The 20,472-nt window shown below is 45.7% G+C and overlaps 1 protein-coding gene across 1 annotated transcript in view; it reads right to left on the minus strand.

Moving 5' to 3' along the window:
* Nucleotides 1–19,709, minus strand: part of LOC139910040 (calsyntenin-2-like) — a 208,387-nt gene extending 188,678 nt beyond the window's left edge. Inside the window, exon 1 of the mRNA XM_078284020.1 lies at nt 19,424–19,709. Within this exon, the coding sequence (XP_078140146.1) occupies nt 19,424–19,490 (67 nt within the window). The 5' untranslated portion in view covers nt 19,491–19,709. The remainder of the gene's footprint in view (nt 1–19,423) is intronic.
* Nucleotides 19,710–20,472: the final 763 nt, after the last annotated feature.

Consider the following 20,472-nt stretch of genomic DNA (forward strand, 5'->3'; position numbering starts at 1 on the left):
AACCAAGGTACTGACAACGCGCCGTAATAACGTTGTGCTGGAGTGGAAGTGACGTGATTGGCTGTGTGCGGAGAGGGACGGGAGAGGGATAATTGTGTTATCTCTGTCACGGTGTCACTGAAGCCCAAGACGTGTATCGCCGCATTGTTCCCATGAGTTGGTGCTGCACAGCCACTGATGTACTTTATTGGAAATGACAAGAGCCTTGTTAGTACAATTTATGACATATCAATGTTGAGGTGCTCACCCCCACCATCAGGCATACAGTACACCGGCTCGTGCACACATACATGCACGCACACACACATACACACACACACACACACAGACTCGAAGAGGAGATAACAATGAGTAAGTGAGTCCAATGAATCCTTTTGATGTTCATCAAGGACCATAAAACTTTAACCAACATCTGTACAACACTTGCATACAACACCGCGGCACATTTCTGTTCCGTCGCTGATGACAGGAGACAGATGACATCATTACAGTCCCTCCGACTCTGAGTAATCCACTTCCATTTGACTGCATCGCCAAAGAACGGGCCAGAGAGCCAACAAAGAGCTATATAATAGTCTACAGTTTGCAACATGAAAGAAATTGTGAAAAGGGCACATCAGCTCCCGCTGTGTTCCTCTACTTATTCCATGGATTCTACCTTTCCCTTTCTACCATGCCCGCACTCTCTTTTCAAGCCACATTATATTTCACTTTTATTCCCTCGCTGCCTTTTGTGTGCTTCCTCTGTAGCTGTCAGTCAAGTTTTAAAGCAGAGTGTTTCACCCTCCTCTTACCCTCCCGTTCATGTGCAGGGCTCCACTGGGTAAACAAGTACAGGTTCTGTACAGTCCCACGGCGCATTTGTGGCCATGAAATAAAGACTTAATTAATCATCAATTTATTTGAATGTGATCTCAGCTCTCTGGCTCCCTAGTTGATCAGCTGCCTTCATCTCTTCTGTGGAGAATACAGTAATGTTAGGTAGCTGATTTGCTAGTTCACATTAACTGAACCGTAAATAGATTATAGCGTATTAAATACATAAATAGAAGCACTGCTTATACAACAATGTGCTTTATTATAAAATGGCATCCTCCTACCATCATAAAAACATTGCGATATACATCGTGCTGTTATGTAAACTAATAGATGAGCAAGAACTACGTTCTCCCATCACTGAAACTAATTTGCATACAAATAGGATTATGGGAGATTAAAATCATAAAAATGTAAATATTTGTTTTATAGTCTAGGTTTTCACAATGCAACTTTTATTTCTTGTTATGAATTAGAATACTGTTCAATAAAGAACAGACTTGATTTGTACAAAAGGATTTTTACATCATGACAAAGTAAAGTGAAGCATCTAACTTCTGAATTTGGCTTTTGAAGACCATGGTGCCATACAGTATACTGTATATATATATATATATATATATATATATATGATAAAAAAAAACAACCACAAATCTATGAAATGTGTCTCGAAATTCTTACCATGCCCCTCCCTCTCCGTCTCTTCTCCTCTCCCCACATCATCTGCTTACTCGTACAATCTTTTCTCGACCTCTCTCCTTTCTCATCTCTCTCTCTCTCTCTCTCTCTCTCTCTCCCACAGCTATCTCTCGCATCACCTCTCCCCTTCGCTCTGTCATCGTCGGCCAGCCAAGGTCAGAGGCTTTATTTTTAGTCGCCCAATAACAAAACAGCTCGTCCCGGCCCGACACGGAAAGACACTTTGAGCGTGAGCGTCCATCCCTGGGGTCCCGCAGCGTTTAAACTGAGAGCGGGGCCGCCGCTCCCCAGACGCCCTTACAATCCTCATCACGTCACCGCTGCCACGGCCGCAGAAGCCATCGCAATATAAACAACACCGGGGTGACCTAGCGGGGCATACCATTTAAACAGCAAGCTGTGGCTTCGCTAGGACAAGTAAAGGTAATATTCTTCTTGAGGTGCTCCACAACTGTTGCAAATGCAGAATTGTCTGTCAGCGTACCCAGCATCCATTTGACAGACAGTGATGTGCAGGAGGTAGAAGTTAAAGTTCACCCAAACGAGCACAAAATGTTCACAATATGAAATTATGATGGTGAAAATTCATAGTAAAACAGCTTTGGAAATTGTTTTGAACTGATATCAGAAAGATATTTAGGTTCTGAATAGTGATAAGGGCATCATCTCAACTTTCATTTCATGTCATATCAACATCTATTCAACGTCTAAATGTTTGCTGGGTAAGGATGACACAGTGAAACAAAACATTTGGCACTCAGACAAGTCAGTAAGCTCCGGAGGTAGAGGTGCTGCATGCTGTTAGAAGAGGTAAGACAATAGCAAGCCAGATGTAGGTGTAGTTTTGGATGGAATGAAACTGATTTTAGAGGAGGTTCACCGCATGTTAATGTCATTCATAGTCGTGGGAATCATATCAGATGAGTAACATGGGTTTTCCGTGGATAGCGTGTTAGAGGAGCTTTGATGCAGACTAGGAATGGCATAAAACAGCATAGAGAAACCGCTCAAACAGTGGGAGATGTTCAGTACTGCTACTGCTGCAAGAAAATACAACACTGAGTTTTTAGGAACACAGCGTATGTTCCCTCTCAAACCCCTTCTGAGGTATGTGTGTGTGTGTGTGTGTGTGTGTGTGTGTGTAGCTACTTTCATGCACACAACTGCAAATGGAACTGCAGTTTCAGGTTTGCAAGTTTCCACAGTCCTCCTTCTCAGATTGGTCTACATCACCCAGCACTGGTCAGGGGGAAAGAATCAGCAAAGAAAAAAAAAAGGTGCTTTCAACCATGTCCCTTCTCCAAAAAGCTTCAGCAGTAATGGAGGTGGCGGAATTGTATGTCCAAGTAAACATGGGATTTTCCCCATCGAGGATTTCGTTCATATTGCACTTGTAGAGGGATTATTTTGTCTCTTAGCCCTATACACGAGCCAGGAGCTGAGAAAATCCCTCGTATTCCACACAATCTGCTGCAACCCGTCCTTGCTCCAACTGCAAATAATACCTCCATCAACGGCTGAATCGGACAAGTTAGACAAACAGCCCATAGCCAGCCGTCTGGGCCGGCAGCCAGACCCTCTTAAACGCTCCTCTCCCTCCTCTCCCTCCTCTCCCTTCCTTCACAACTGAGAAGACTTGACAAATTGAACACAATATTTCCAAGGCCTATCCAGTTGCTTCTATCCACTGATTGTCAAGAGGAGAGGGTCAATCTGCCAATTTGCAAGTGTTCAGGGTATCGGAGATGTGCTAGTTTGGGCGAGCCAACATACGGAGGAAAGTTTCGCACATTCATTATCTGTTATACATTCTTCATGGCACCACCGGCAAGACGGCAGCTATATTGGTTTACACTTTTCTTATTAAAAACATTTCACTAAACACAGAAGTGGCAATCCCCAACCGCCTGTCTTCCCCAAGTACTAAAATTAGAATCAATTTGCAATTTGCAAACAAACAAAGTACATTACTCATATCCATAACAAAAGCTCCTCTCTCAGTCCCCGCAAAAGCAAGAGATCCAGTTTCAGCGAGCTCTTCACTTTGTCTAGGGGAGGGTTGAGGGGGGGAGGGTTGAGGGGGGGAGGGTGGGGGTGAGAAAAGCTCCCAGCCACTTAAGCCCCATCCCAGATGTTAAGATAGAGAGTGAGAGAGAGAAGAGTCAGCTGCTGAAAGATTAATAAATGCAGCTGAAAAGCAGGATAGAAAATGCTTTTAGAGTTATTCGCCCCAACGGGGGTAGAAAAGCATTGATTTTTCTGTCGGAGCCATCGCTGTCGTTTGTCAAGACGGCGCTCCATAAGCTTTCCTTGATAACAGCGCTGGCCTAACAACGACCTGAAAAGTGCGTTAAGGAGGCGCTGGATACTTAGCAGCCCCCAGGATCATCAGCATTTCTTTCCCCGCCTTAATTTCGGGTCATTTTCCGGTCGTTGGCCAGATTTAAGGTGGAGAGATCAATGGCAGAAAAAAGCAACACCTAAGTGACGGATCGATAGTATAGGCGGCGTCTCCGGCCAGCCGGCGGGGAAAGGCTGTGTGCGTCAGGGTGTCTCATCCCGTGACATCATCGCGCCATCATGCCGTCCATTACGCAGATCAATAGCGATTTCGCTCTGGCTGGCTTTCAGTCAAGTTTAACGGATGTCAGAGGTTGCTGTGATCCAGTGCTAGCTCACAAGAACACATCACATAAGGAGGCCGTGGCATATAGTGATTTACAGAGTGAGACAGATACAGAGGGAGAGCAAGGGAGAAAGAGAAAAACAGAGGAGAGAAAGAGAGAGAGAGAGAAGCGGGAGCAAGGAAAGACAAGAGAAAAAAGCAGATGTAATCCGAGCAGGAGGGAGACGGTCATGGACAGACACCGATAGAGATTTACAGCACCCAGAGAGTGATATATAAAGTGTAAACAAGCGACAGATTGCCTGCCATCCACCCACACACACACACGGCTGCATTCCAATCCCGTGGAGCCGGCCCGTTGCCCCTGGCAGCCGGTGCTGGTAATGGCACCACATTGGCTCACGAGGAGTGAAACATAGTGGTCGGCAAGCCATATACCATGGATCCAGTTGCACTGAATAAGGCTGTGTTGGAGTGCAACGGGGGCGAGGATGAGAAATTAGCTGTAATACAACCGTAACACCAATATCAGATGATATACTAACAACTCAGATCCACAATCATATTGCTGTCACACTCATTACAACAGCAAGCTAAGGTATATAAGCTAAGGTTATCGGACTGATTTTGTCCATATTCAACAGTCAGTGTCGTCCATCTCTGATATGATGGATATGTTTGCTTGGTTACTCTTTCTTATTATTGATCAATACTGCACAGGTTGTCTATGAGATGTCCTTCAGCTCAGTCGATTCAGGTTGATTCATGCATGCAAGTAAGCATCAGAATGTTTTTATTATTCTATTATTATTATCCTGTGTTTCAGTGGAGAGTTTTAGTGTCACATGAAGGTCTAAATGATGTTTCAGAGGATTTTCCACCCAGTGAAACAGTGAATATGTATAATTTTTGGGGGATGCTTTTGGCTTTACAATGGTCAAATTTAAAGATATTGAATATCAGCACAAAATATCAGTGTCGGCCTTGAAAAAACCTCGGTTGAGCCCTAGCGCAAGCACATACACATATATCACCGACACACAAACTCACACACTCGCACACACACTTCCATCCTCCGTCCCTTCACCCATGTAACTTTATGGACACCATTCCCTCCATAAACCCCAGAGATGGACTGGAGAGGACAGAGAATAACTCTGGGAGAATTGGCCCAGTAAAACACAGCAACCTAATCTCTAGCTACCAGCTCAAATCCTCACTGCTATTAAATCCCCCCTTTCCCTTCCTGGTGGCATTTTATTAACTGTATTTGTTCAAAGAGACCTTGGATTCCCTGCCACTTTGGCCGTGACACTGGCAGAGGAGGAGGAGGGGGGGGGAGAAAAAAAGTACCAAATTTCATGACCCGCGCAGTCAAAGCGGGAATCGTAATAACTTTTATCCACCCAATAAAAAGGTTTCAATTCTGTGGCGAACAATAAAGCATTGTGCTCAGCAGGGTGTGATAGTAAGAAACGGCTCAGCCAAACGAGAGGGAGCGAGAGAGACGGAGAGAACGCGGGAGACGACAGGGGAGAGGAAATGAAAATTCAAAATGTGATTGGCAACACACGCGTACGCGCTAAACTGTGTGTTTGCATACGTGGGTGTCAGGCATTATAAGTATGATTATTCCTACATTCCTTTTTGCTGTATGGCATTGTGCGAGCCAATTGGTTTCACATCAAAAGGCATCTGCTCTCTACACTGCCAGCAGTGCCATAGAGCGATGGTTTTAATCCCTTTTCCATTGCCTCTGCGTCTCAACGCTGCTAACCATACCTCTGTATTTCATCACCCAACTTCAGAGACTCCGGAGAATACAGGACCGACAGAAACGAGACAAGTTTGAATCTAAGAAGAGCTAACAAAGCCGGGTTGTTACCGAGGGCTCAGATGTAGCAGCTGGGAGGTGCGTGGTGCATTGGAAAACAATGATAATCCTACTGCCCTACTATTGGAAATGGGAACTTTGCTTTCTGAATGCTACCAAACAGAAGAAAACACCCTTACATGCCGTATCATACAGATGTAATTATCCCTGTTCAAAGTGGTAATCCACAAGATGCTTGTTTGTTATATTGTCTTATCTTTGGTGTTCATTGCTGTGGTGTTTCTGCACTTATATTATTTATCAATCAATGTGTGGATTTTCTGTTGATGCAGTTTGAGTTTCTGTAGGTGGCGCTTTTTTCTTTGCCTGTTCAGCCATGGTGGCTGTCGCTGCCCATGCTAACTACCCAGTTCTTCTTCTGTTTATTCCAAATAAGCCACTGTTGCTGCTGGTGGAAACACAAAACGCACCACTTACTGTGCACCAGAGGATTTTTTCTGGGAAAGCGCTACCAGACACCAGGTGTTTAGAACAGCACATGTAAAAGCTTTCAGTCGGCTATAGTTTGAATCACTATTGTGTTATATCAGTAGGCATCTATCTATCTATCTATCTAAATTTCCTTTTATTTATATGAAAATGTCCTAGATTATTACTTTATATATGATACAACAACAACAAAATCTCCCTAGATTTTCATCAGCCTCACTCCAAGCTGTGTTCTCTCTCTCTGTTGGTTCCTCCTATTTCAATTTCAATCTGTCAGTCAGTCTCTCACCTATTCCCTATCCTTGGCTCTCCTGCCCTCCTCCAACCGTCTCTGTCACAGATTTCCATCATTTCCCAGCATCTGCATATGAACCCGAAACCCCCCCCCCCCCCCCCAAGGTGCTGGGAATGGAGAGAAAGCGGCGCAGGCGTGATTACGATGTCAATTCATAAACACGGCGCCCCGAGAGACCGCATGGATGAAAGCACCAACGCCACCGGAAAATTACCCACCCAGCCGGGGACAAGTCATTTGCTACACAGTGGAGCGCCGCTGCATACATACAGGCGGCGGCGTATACACACAAAACGACAGGTACAAACAGCAGCCAGGTAAATAAGAAGTGGATAGTGAAAAAAGATGAGGGGGGGAACTCAGGGGTGATTGAGTGCAGGCGAGATGTGTGTGTGTGCATGTGTGTGTGCGTGTGTGTGTGTGTGTGTGTGTGCGCCTCTACAGGTGGTCAACCCTCTTGGCTGTAGGCAGCGGGGGGGGGACTGCCGCTACACAAACAGATGGAGAGAGACTCACCAGGACTGAGAAAGACTCAGGGGGCAAAGAATAGTAGGGCTGGGTCTCACACAAACACACACACTAACACACACACACACACACTCAGCCATTTCATATGTTCTTGAGCATCAGGTGGCCCACTCTAGAGTGCTTGAAAATACCACCTGGGTAATGCCACCCAGCTGGATATAATCTATTTGTTTGGGGACCCATGGCATAGCAGCAAAGCAGTGAGGACTCATTGATATTTAAATGGTGTGTGTGTGTGTGTGTGTGTGTGTGTGTGTGTGTGTGTGTGTGTGTGTAGGTGTGTGTGTATATGTGTGTGTGTGTGTGTGTGTGTGTGCGCGTGTGTGAGAACGGCGGCAGCTGCGCATATTCCGGCAACATAAAAGTATGATTTGGTGATGTGGCGAAGGATCAGCTGGGTGATATTTCCTCATATTTATGAGGCATAGATGTATTGTCTCATATCTTCCAACAATATTCTATCATGTATCTGAGTGAGACACAGAGAAACGGGGATGATGGCTGAAATTTAGTTTGGATTACTTTGAGCTCAGGGAAAAACTGAAACGTAGGAACTTTATCAGTGTTCTAGGTGCGACTTTTGTACACGTTTAATGTGTTGGTGCAGGTTTTAACATTTTTAACAGGGTAGGGAAGTGAATTTTCAGCAGGTGAATTTGTTTTACCATTACCAAAAAAACATTACACTAGTTCTTTCACAGACTGTAAAATCACCTTCACTTAACAGTTGACTGGTGTTAATTTCACATGCTGCCATACTGTAATGTGATAATTGGAAGAGTAACAGTGTTGAAGGTTCAATGCAGTGGCGCCTGTTAGACTGTATGCTTTATGATTATCTATAGGTTCCGTTTTTAGAATAGATCAACAACTACTGTCGATGTGCCTTGGAGCAAGACACTGAACCCCCAACAGCTCCAGTGGACCTGTATGAAAGTGAAGGAGGACGTTGCTGGAAAAGAGCATGCATGTTCTGTTGACTTTCCCTGGATAAATAAAGGTTAAAAAATACAAAATTAAAAAATACAATGTACCAAAATCATATCTTGGTATATGTGCAAAAAAACCAAAAGAGAAGAAGATTAAAGAGTAACTAAACCCTGAACCCAAATCTGTGGTTTGTGGTCTTTGGTGCTAGGTGATATAGAGTACCACAGGTGTTGACATCACCTGGCACCAAAGATCAGCCAATAGCAGATAGCCAGTTCAGTACCCTACTTTTCACCATTAGATGTTAAAGAGTAACTAAACCCCAGCCAAATCTGTGGTGAAGCCTGACATCTAATGGTGAAAAGTAGGGTACTGAACTGGCCATCTGCTATTGGCTGGTCTTTGAGACAGGTGATGTCACCTTCTATAGAGTCCAACAGGTGGTGATATCACCTGGCACCAAAGATCAGCCAATAGCAGATGGCCAGTTCAGTAGCCTATTTTTCACCATTAGATGTCAAGCTTCACCACACATTTGTGTTTGGGATTTAGTTACTCTTTAAGTTTAGATCTCACAAGATCCAACTGTTTTCCGACACTGGCTTGTTACATTATTTTGTACTAACTTTGTATATTAAAGGTGCTGCGTGTTTCTCCAAATTAAGACTACATTTCTTCCTGTCACACAGAGGATGTTGCCCTCCCTGGCGTTGCTGCAGGTGCGTTTGTTGGAAGTGATTTTTCCGTCAGCTTTTCACTCCTTCCACCATCTGCCATTGCCAGAAACTCTGAAAGCTTTAGCTCACTTTGCTCTGGAAGAACAGCGCCCTCTCCCTGTTTTGTGCCGTAAAACAATCCAGCAGATTTCCAGCCAAATCCGACCCGGTGCCACACGATACAAAATGCAGAGTAGAGGCCAGTTGAGGCTGCCAGTCTTCTCAGTGATGGTCTTGTTTGTTTACGGTAATTATAGTGATGTCTCAAAATTTATGCGGTAATGATTTATTGATTTTGAAAATGCCACACATAGCAGCCATATATAATAGATGTTTGAGAGTTGAACTGGAGTGTGAAAGGCGTCAGTTGTTATGCAGCAGAAGGAGGCCTCTCCTCCCCTCTCAGGGTCTCGCTCTGGCTAGGAGCTTGGTGTGGGGCCCCTCCGCTCTCAGAGACAGATGTTAGGGCTGGGCTCGGCCATCCACTCACACCATAATGAGAACTCTAGGGGGCCCGGGCATACACACACACATGCATGCATGAACACACACACACACACACACACACGCACAAAAAAAGGATACATGCCTTTGCACATGCACAATGCACGCATGAACTTACAAACACACCCACGTACGCCCATAGAAGCAAACACTCTTGAGCAGGGATTTCTGGGATTCTGTTGCTGGAGAGCGAGCGGTAGATTCATGCTTTAATAATGGTATGCTGGGAGAAAAAAACAACAAAAAAACAAGTCACCTTCACACATGCACACACACACACACACACACAAACACAAGCCCCCATGTTCACACACATCCCAGTGACGTGATATTCAAATAGAGGGCAGGGAGAGGGACGGAGGGGAGGAGGGCAGAGAGAAAGGGGTTGAAAGAGAGAGAGAGAGAGAGAGAGTGTGTGTGTGTGTGTGTGTGTGTGTGTGCTGAGGGGGGGGGGCACTCATCCTAAATCCAATTAGGTGGTCCTCCCCTCCCCTGCCAACCGGCTTGGTGTGCTTAATGAACGAATATAGCCTCTTAATGATTCTCCACCCTATTATTAGCTTCCAGCCCATGATGTCCGGACATGTGTGTATGCGCAAGAGTCCGTATGCGAGTGTGTATATGTGTGTGTGTGAGAAGGAGAGACAATAACTCACAAATAAAGTCTGTGTTTGTGTGTTTTATTGCATGCCTGTAAGCTCACACAACTTTACTTGCTTATACGCACGATTCTGTGTATAGTTTTTTATGTGTGTGAGGAAGAGAACTGCATAAAACATATGTGATGTGTGTGTGTGTGTGTGTGTGTGTGTGTGTGTGTGTGTGTGTGTGTTACTGCATGCATGCTGCACAACTTAACCCAGACTCACTCTCTTCAGGGTGCCGTTGGCCTTGGTGCGGCACAGGCGGCCTAATAAAGTCAACAAGTACTACTCTAAGGGCAGAATTAAAACAGAAGTCAAATTAAAATTTTAGCTTTCAAATGCCCTCAACCCAACATGTTCCTTTCCACACACACGGAGAGAAAGAGAGAGAGAAAGAGAGAGACCCTGAGGGAAGGAGAGAACAGTGTGATAAGACCTGGCTAAGCCTAGCCGTCGGTAATTACCTCCGCACTAATGCTACACCAGGAAAACCCGGTGGGAGAATGGAGGACAAAAAGAAGACGGGGGACGAAAGATTGAAAAACATAAAGAAGGGAGAAGAGATTGAATTTGTGATAATATTAGCTCGAAGATTAGACAAAAGGCAGACGAGGAAAAAAGATAGAGACGACGGCGAGATGCGCGCAAGATAGAGGGAGGATAGAGGAGAGAATGAAGGGGGGGGGGGGGGGGGAGTGAGAGGAGGCAAAGCGGTGGGAGGGGCAGGTACACAGTGACCCAGATCCTCCCCAATAACACGAGGGACTGCCACAGCCATCGCTACTGTCTGCTCCAGGACCAGGCCATAGGATGAAGAGGTGCAGGAGGCATGAGAAGCACAGCGGCTGCAGTGTGACAGCTAGTCTACATCACAATAAACAGCTGTGTCATATGGGGATATGCAGGTTTTGAAAAACAAACGTGCCAAACTGTGCCTTTCTGCTAACTACTGCCCCGGTGCCTGTTGGGCATCTGAGAGCTGACAGGTACTCCCAGTGCTCTCTCTCTCTCTCTCTCTCTCTCTCTCTCTTTCAATCTCTCTCTCTCTCTCTCTTTCTGTCTGGGGAGGTGGAGTTGGGTGGAGCTTGGTGATTTCTCCCAAAACACACAGGGACAAATGAGGCCCTGAGCGTCCCGTTAAAAAATGAGGCATCCCAGCAGAGGGTTCACGTCCCTCGGGGCTCGACACAGACTCACGTAAACACACACACACACACACACATACACACACGCATGCACACACGTGTTTGGGCATGCAATTACTGGGCCTGTGCAACTACCACAGGGAACTGGGGTGCACCTTGACAGAGGGGAGAGGAAGAGCTCACAGTGTGTCAGTGTGTGTGTGCCACTCTGTGTTGTGTGTGTGTGTGTGTGTGTGTGTGTGTGTGTGTGTGTGCGAGGGTGTGAGTGTGTGTCAGTGGCCCAGTTACAGCGGAAGGATAAAATTGCTGCATCCGTGACAGGCCTTCTACACAAGGCTGGTCCCACCTGTTCACTTGAAATGCTCCACCTGTGTGTCATGTGTGTGTGTGTGTGTGTGTGTGTGTGTGTGTGTGTGTGCGCGCGCGTGCGCGTGTGTGAGCAAACGATTGCGACAGATGTCTGCGAATGAAGGACACTACAATACACATAGACATATTTTAAGTTTGAGTCACTGCCTTGTCATAACTCACAAGACACACACACACTAAATCACACACACACACTAAATCACACACACACACACAGACACACACACACTGCTCAAGGAACCCATCACAAAGCCGTAGGATTCATGGATCCTTGTGCCTAGATTTCTATAGCAGGTTGAAAATATGGCACAGCAGCCGGCATGAGAGAGTCACAGGCCACAACTCAATACACTTCAGACTGTAGGAACACCATTCATTTTTAGATGCTTTATGGTTCTGGGCTGTGTGGCCCTGGTGCTAGAGAGAGTCATGGACAAACACAAGAACACACACTCAGAAATACAAACGTGTGCCCATACACACACACCAAGAATTTAAACCAGATTCTGATTTCCCGGATTCAGCCCCTCATGTTTAGATTTACATTTAATTCCATTTCGCTCCCTTGTACTTAGCATCAGCATCATCTCAAATGCATTCAAACCGGTGAGAGTATCCATCATGCAGTCTTACAGTACCATCATGTTACCTATGTTCTCATGCTTTATGCCTGTATTTGTCTTTCAATGTAAAGCACATTGAGTTTACTTGTAATGAAATGCGCTTTAAAAATAAACTGCCATTGCCATTGCCATTGCCATTGCCATCACGCCTCACCATGCGAAAGCTATACGCGCATGTTAAAAACGCCACTGTTTAGCATTCCCATTGAGATGCTGCACGCTTTCTGGCCATTTTCAACCGTCCATCTGTCACTCATCAATCACTGCCCGGCCCTATCATAGCTGTGACGGACTGTCAGATCCCTGGTGTGTTCTCACACATCTACACCCTACCAATATTCATGCACGCTTGTATATGCAAATGCACACACACACACACACACACACACAGACGCACGCACACACACACACACACACACAGGCATGAGTGCATACCAAGACAATAGAACAGCGGTTTGCTTTCAGCACAGCGGATAGCTCCATAAATACAGCTCTGCCTGAGCGGCGTCGGCTTGTTTCAGGACCAAGGACAGCGCCAGGCATTTGCATTGTATGTCTGCTAAAGCGCATAACCCATCTGTTGTCTTGCAATCTTCTGTGAGCCTACAATATTTCCAAAAGAGAATAAAAAAAAACACATCCCCAGCCATTAAAAGAACAGCGAGGATGAGCTTACAAACCTATCCTAGTAATCTAGGATGCATAAACACACATTAAAAATACATAGCCTACACGTGATAATATATTGGATAAGACTAAATGCTTGGCACCCACCTCCCTTGCCTTTAGAAACGCATTATGACTCACATTACAGCGGACATGAAAGGGAAATAGCTGCGGCCTAATGATGGCAGAGCAGATATACTGTAGGTAGACAGGCACAAGCTGGGGAGACCTCCTCTCCCATCACCGGTCGCCCATCATTACCGCCTCAGTAAGGTGACAGACTCTGCAGCATCTGCCGGCAGGCTGGACCAACGCCAGGGATGCTGACACAAGTAATGGAAGTCACAACAACCGGAGCTAAATAACATGCCTTTTATCAGCAACGACGTATTGGCGGGCCCCCCGCCGATGTAGTTTTACCTCCCACACAGCCCTGAGAGCTACACGAGTGTGCGCGTCTGCGAGTGCAGCAATTAGAAAATGTTTATGTCGGTTATGTGGTTATGTTTTTATGCACAGCAGCTGTAAGAAAGCTACGGCGTGTGTGTGTTTTTGTTTATTTGTTAGTGTGCGTGCAGGAGTGTTTGGGTGTATAGGTGCGAGCTCTGCCAGCTCCTGTTCAGGCTGTAAGTGGATAGCATATGGGATGACAACTGTTGCCTTCATGGGGAAATGGACGGATTAATTGAAATTGAGCACAGATAGGAGAACAGACACGCACGTGATGAGCACTTAACACGATCATCAAGGCAACACCGCACAGGGACTGTGTGTGTTTGTGTGTGGGTGTGGGTGTGGGTGTGTGCTTGTGTGTTTATACCCGTCGGGCTCTGAGAGAGTGTAGACTAATGAAGAAAATAACAATTACTGCTCGACTAATATGTCCATACCACCAGTCCAATACCTGTGGATAATGCTCAACCTGGCAAACCATTAGCGAAGACTAATGCACTGCTAACCATTTCCCATTGCGTTGCGTGTGTAGACTGACAATAAAGAGCATCTGTTGCAGGCAACAGAAACTTAAGCAGGGCTGACCTGGATCTTGAGCTGTCCTTGGTCCTGAAACTGAACAAGCCTTACACTGGTTCCTAACAAACAGCATTGTGAGCGAGCGAACAGCAGAATGGCACGACAAAATAAATAGCAGCAGTTAGTTTCAATGAAGCCGCTGACAATGACAGCGAACAGTGAGCAGCAAACGCAGAGAGGTGAACCAGGTTGAACCTCGACGAGGCTCGGCGAGGCAGCCTGTTAGTCAGCCTTCCTCTGTGTGGGTGTCCATTATAAAAGCCTGTCCTCATCTCAGCGTGCTCCAATCGTCGAGTGTGAAGATTTATGTGAGCCACCGAGGCAAAGATCTGCAACTTTTCTCTCTGACCCTCTCTATTCTCATTCTTCCTCTAATTCTCTCCATCTTCTCCCTCTGATCATTTCCTCTGAGGTCAGCTAGACCCAGCTGGTGGAGAGGGACAGGTCACACACTATCAATCTGTGCAACCCTTTTCTACTCATCAGTGTGTGTGTGTGTGTGTGTGCGCGTACGTGTGTGTGTGTGTGTGTGTGTGTGTGTGTGTGTGTGTGTGTCATCTCCCAGCACTGAGAAATGGAAGGCAGCGCACTGGCGAGATTGGAGGGGAGGCAAGTGATTGGAGAAAAAGAGGAGAAAGTAGAGGAGAGGAAGACTGAAGTGGTGGCAGATGAGGTCCTTTGAAAATCCTGGAGAGCACTTGGGTGTGTGTGAATGAGTGGTGTGTACTCCATGTAGGCCATGATAGCAGAACACCAAGGGACCATGGAAAGAGCCTGGCAAGACACTTAAAACTTCTAACAAGGTTGATTATCCCAAAGAACTGAAGTGCAGCACACACACACACACACACACACACACACACACACACACACACAAATATACAGTGCGGATACTAGCAGCTTTTTGCAATCTTTGTCTTCTGTTACTGCTGGAAAGTATAAGTGAGTGTAAGCAGCACACAGGTGTTGAAATTCTCTATCTAGCCCCAACTGCTTTTATAATTCTGTTATTAAGACATCTCTCCTTTGTCCTTTAGTTTCCTTTCCTCTCATCAAACGCAGCTCAAACAGACACTGGAGAAACTTAATTCTGCAAAAGCTACTGAGGCCTTGCCTCTGATCAAATAATCTTGTCTCTCTCTCTCTCTCTCTCTCTCTCTCTCTCTCTCTCTCTCTCTCACACACACTTTGTAGGGCAAATCAATGGGCCTTGGCTGTCTGAATATCTGCTGCCAAGTATGGTCAGCCATGACCACTCAGGGAAACAAAAAGGAGGAGAGAAAGACGAGACACCCACTCACTATGCGCTGCACTCAGTTCAGTCTGCAACTGAACTACATGCTCGTACACACTGCGACTGTACACCTACACCCCCCCCCATCCCCCCCACCCCTCCACTATTCCCATCTAAAAAGACAAGAGGGTTGGAGGAGACAAAAATACATGAGGTAGAACAAAAAGAGGCAGATATATAGAGTAAGCGGAGAGACGGAGGAAGATGTAAGCGTAGGCCACGGTGGAATACAAATGTCTTAGATAAGCACGCTGCAGTAAGATCTGATAACAGCTTTCAGGGACAAAACTTTTTCCAATACTGCCTTGCCGTGTCTGTACGTTTGAAAGAAAGACAAAAAAAAAAAAAACACCCACTCATGACTTGCTCGACTACACGATTCGCATGCATTGCCAGAATGAAGCAGGAAGAAAAGGAACGATTACTCGTTAGCAAAAACAAACAGCATTTGTTCGCTAAAAAAACAAAGTTCAGTATGGTATAAGGAGCTGTGTGATACCCAAGGCTCTGATAGTGACACACACACACACACTCACACACACACACACACACACACACTAAAGGCATCTTGATCTAGTATCAGTAATCGCAGGATCACAGCAGCACTCCTCCTCCTTGTTTGAAGAGGATAGCTTACACATATCCACACTGAGTCATAGTCCTCTATCTTTTGTCTCTTGATGGCTGCAGGACTGCGCTGGGATCAGCGGCCTGGCACTCTTCCACGGCTGCAGCCGCTAAGCCCTCCTACTTCTCACACGGAGAAGGGCTGCACTGAGATCAGTGAAGCTTTGAAAACGGGGAGGACAGAGCGGCGCTAGTGGAATCTGTGATGTTTCCTCCATGTTTGCCGAACCCTGCCTCCCCCCACCTCCACCCCCCGGTCGCAGCGGGGCCGAGCGGGATTTGCGCCCGTGTCACACCGTCTTGTTCGGGGATTTATAGAGCGCTCCCATAATGCACTTCCTCTCTCCAAAGGGGGGGACATAAATCTGCCTCTTGTTTTTGTCACCCCCTTTTTTATTTGCTAATGGGATCCTCAACTGGCTTTCCTCTCGGCTTTCTTTATCCCTCATATACACATGCACACACACACACACACACATACAGTCCATACACTAATACAATACTATAAATCATGAGGGCCGTGTCAATTAATCCTACAGCTTCACTAGCAGGCTTCACACTAGCCACGGTCCAAAGCTTGTTACCGAGTAAGAGCCCAGCCTCCTCCTCCTCCTCCACGGACCGAAAATTGCATTCTAGCTATTTACATGTTTACAGACAGAAAAAACATAACCGTATAGCGTGTTTATCCGGAAAATAATAAAGCCGCAAAAGGTTCCCACCGACAAAGAGTCACACAGTGGGTAGCTGAATTAAAATACATTGTGCTGGTAATGAGCTATCTAAATTCAGAGTTCATATTGCTTGGATTTACACAAAAGCGAGGCTCTGGGCAGCACTGGCAAAAAAAAAACAACTCTCTGCTGCTTTCTGCTCCGCCGCCAAAAGATTCTCCCCATCGAGCAGAGACACGGTCGGTCCTGGGGAAATCGTTTGAGCCTCAGCATGTATCTGCGAATGCAATAATTCCTTTGTAAACGACATCGCCTCCTTGCCCAATTTTTGCATACTTGGCGGCTGTCAACATGTTGGCTACACTCTATCACTCTCTTGCGCGTGCACGGGCAAACCCACGCACACACCTACACACACACACACACACACACAGACACATAAATGTAAGTGCTTCAAGCTCTGATCACCGACAACTCTGAAACACACTCTTAAGTAGATGCACACACACACACACACACTCGGAAAGTCTGAATGGATGACTTGAGGGTGACTGTGATTAAAGAAAGTTGCACGTCCACGCTTTCCTGGAATGAAACGGTGGCTAAACAGAAAATGACAGGAGTAGCGGTGCTTCAAAGTTATCTGGAAAACAGCTTCGCATACTGCCGCTCCGGAGGCGGATCCTTCACTGCACTTGACACGGATGCGCCATTTCACTTGTCATTTGGAAAATTAAAATGGAAAAACAGATACGGAGGGGAGAAAATGGGAAAATGCACCGGGGTTTGTTGTGTCTCATGGCTTCCGCTCCCCACCAATTGGAGTGGGAAATAGGAAAAGCAGCAAGGGTCAGCGTAGCAACAGATAGGAGATAGACCTATCTGAGAGAGACAATGGACTCTTATTTTCTCCTGAATTTAGCTGCACTGTACGGTAGCCCAGGGGACTCAATTAGAACCATGGTGTGCTCGGTTTTTCCACCCCCATTGACTTGGCAGTAATTTGTTTACTTCACAGCCAAGCACTGAATGGAAAAAAAATCCTTCCTGAGAGCACAACTATCATGTTGAACAATGTGTATGCTATAGTATGAGCTCATCACATTGGATGGTAGGGGTAGATCACGCAAATACACACATACTGTTAACATACAATCTGTGCGCATGCATATACACACACACACACTCACAGCACAGCACAGGATAGTCGAATGAAAGTGCATATGAAGCAAAAGCTTGACCTCTGGGCTGGGTCAGGGTCTGCGGCAGGTCTATTAGCATATGTTTTTCTTCCATACAGAACAGAGATTACAGCTGCAGCCAGCCAGCCAACCAGCAGGGAGTCTCTTTCTCCATGTCAGGAGGCAGGAGGATGAACGGCTTATCACACTTATGGCGCCTCTTGGCTGCCAGATGAAAATGACAGGTGTCACCTTGTTATTCCACTGTCTAAACGCCAGCCCCTGTCTACAGGGAGTTGATTAGTCCATACCTGTTGCCATATCTACCCGCTCACCTACGGCACATGCCAAGCTCACTAGAGAATAGAGCAGTCCCTCTGCAACGGTAATACTGGTAGGCCTAAAATTAGCTCACCGGGGGAGCAAAACTGCCAGCAGTATGACATGCATTCATGAGATCTGGATATCATTATTATCATGCATCAGTGGCTTTGGTGCTTATTTGTCAAATGTTTCGGAATGTTAATGAGCTTAACAAAATCGGCCTGTTACTTGCAAATCCAGTCAAAGCAGAATTCACAAAGTAGGTATGCAAATTCATAAGTTGGGCAACTTGATGGAAACTGGGGGAAATCTATGGAAGATTTGATTCTGCAAATGCAAAACCTCGAGGTAGGGATGGGCGTTTACATCCAAATGAACTTTTATTGCAGTGCTAACAGGTATGAACCAGGAAATATGCTCATATCCCTGTAAGATCAGTGGGAGCGACTTGTTCATGTTCTCAAATCTACACTTCCGTGTCCACAATGACAGATGTGTATAAGATGTGAATTCTGTTTTAGAGTGGATTTTCCCTTTAAATTCACACATAAGCTAGTCTACATCATAGGTCAGTCATCCATTATAACACCAATATCACCACTGTATTAATCCTAGCTTGCTCCTTCTCAATTCAATATGTGCTGAAAGGGGTTGGAAGGCTGCAAAGGCTACTACCTCTAGGGCAGGTTTGGACAGGCAGCATGTATTGTGGGACTGAATATAATGCCATCATGCATTCCAGTGCTGCTTGGGAATGACTGTGGCACCTTCCTCCCTTAGCCAATCACAGCCAATCACAACCACCTACCCTTACTGAAAAATTCCTACAGTCCTATAACAACTATTAGAATGTTTTAGAATGTCTCAAATGACACCCACATCCACTCCTTACAAAACAATAACAACTGTAATCTTATAATAGGCCTAAATGTTAGAAGGGTTCTATAACTATAAGTCCATACAGGAATATTAAAGGAACATTATACAATATACCATAGGAGATTAACCCTTACCATAAAGTGCAATAATAAACTCACTAGCCTATGCGACGCAGAAACACTATAAGTCCCTCTAGGGATATTATACCGGAGGAGACAAAAATATACCCTAAAGTACCGTTAGGTCTACTATAAACTAGCACTATACGACTATAAAGTCACTAGTGAGCAGCCTAGATCCATTCTAAGTCCCTAGAGGAATATTATAGGAATATTATAGCCTAGTGATTTGTCGTTATAGGGAAGAAGGTCAGGAAGAAGAGCCAGACTGGTAATCAGTGTCCGAACAATCTGAGTCAGATGGATATTTCCCGGCATACACACACAGCCACTTCCCCTTATAATAAACCCGTCGCGCACTCACAGATGCGCGCCAGGCAGAGCGCAAGTTGCCCTTCACCTACCGTACCTTTACCGGTGTGAGCGGCGCTCAGCCCCAGAGCCACTACAGCCAACACGCCGGCTATTCTCAGCATCTTCTCGATGGAAATTCAGCCGGGGGAAGGGGAGAGACAACGACGACCTCTTTCCAATTCTCTTCTCTCCTCTCTTTCTTTCTTTCTCTCTCTCCTTCTCCTTTCCGCCCTCTCCCTCTTCTTCAACGCCTCAGGTTCTCTCTCCTCTCTCTCTTCAAGCTGTGTAAAACTGTTCACTGATATGTGGGACAAGGCAGGGAGCCTGGAGTAGAAGAGGACACCGGGTAGCCGCAACGCACCGCACCGCACAGTCCGCGTCGCACCGCAGGTTGTGTTGGATGGTCGACGCGCCAACTCAAGTGGTTTCTGCTGAGACGGGACCGGAGAGCCGCGCACCCCGGGACCAGACCGACCGACGTCACAGGGAGGAGAGCGATGGATTCAGGCTCTTTTTTTCCTCTCCCTCTCCCTCTCTCTCTCTCTCTCTTTCTCTCTCTCTCTCATCCCCCGCCCTTCTCTCTCTCCTCCTCCCATCTCCTATCTCTGGAGCATCCCAGCCCACTCGCACTCTCCACGATTCTGCCAGGCGGTGGGATAATATGTTTCCCATCATGTTTCCCGTAATGACAAATAGTTTGACAAGCATGGTTTGAGCCACAGACTACCTTAATAAAGACATAGAGATGTTTAAAGTGATCCCACAAACCAAGCCCTTATGAAAAATAACGATAGTCATCTTATGATAAATTTTAGGATGATAGGCTATTTAAATACCACAGAAAAAAAGAAAGCATTATACAGTTAATACAAGTCAAAACATTATTACCACAGAAAGCCCTATAGTAATATTATAGCAGTTATAAAAATACCATAAAGCCAGGCCATTATAAACTCATTAATGAGTATCATAGACTAAGTCCCTATAGGAATATTATAATGATACCATAGGAGTTAAGAAATACCATAAACTACAATAAAGTCCCTATAAACGCACACAGACACACTAGTGTCTTTAAGAATATCATAGAAATATAGTAATCTT

This window comes from Centroberyx gerrardi, chromosome 6 (assembly GCF_048128805.1).
Source record: "Centroberyx gerrardi isolate f3 chromosome 6, fCenGer3.hap1.cur.20231027, whole genome shotgun sequence".
Lineage (NCBI taxonomy): Eukaryota > Metazoa > Chordata > Actinopteri > Beryciformes > Berycidae > Centroberyx > Centroberyx gerrardi.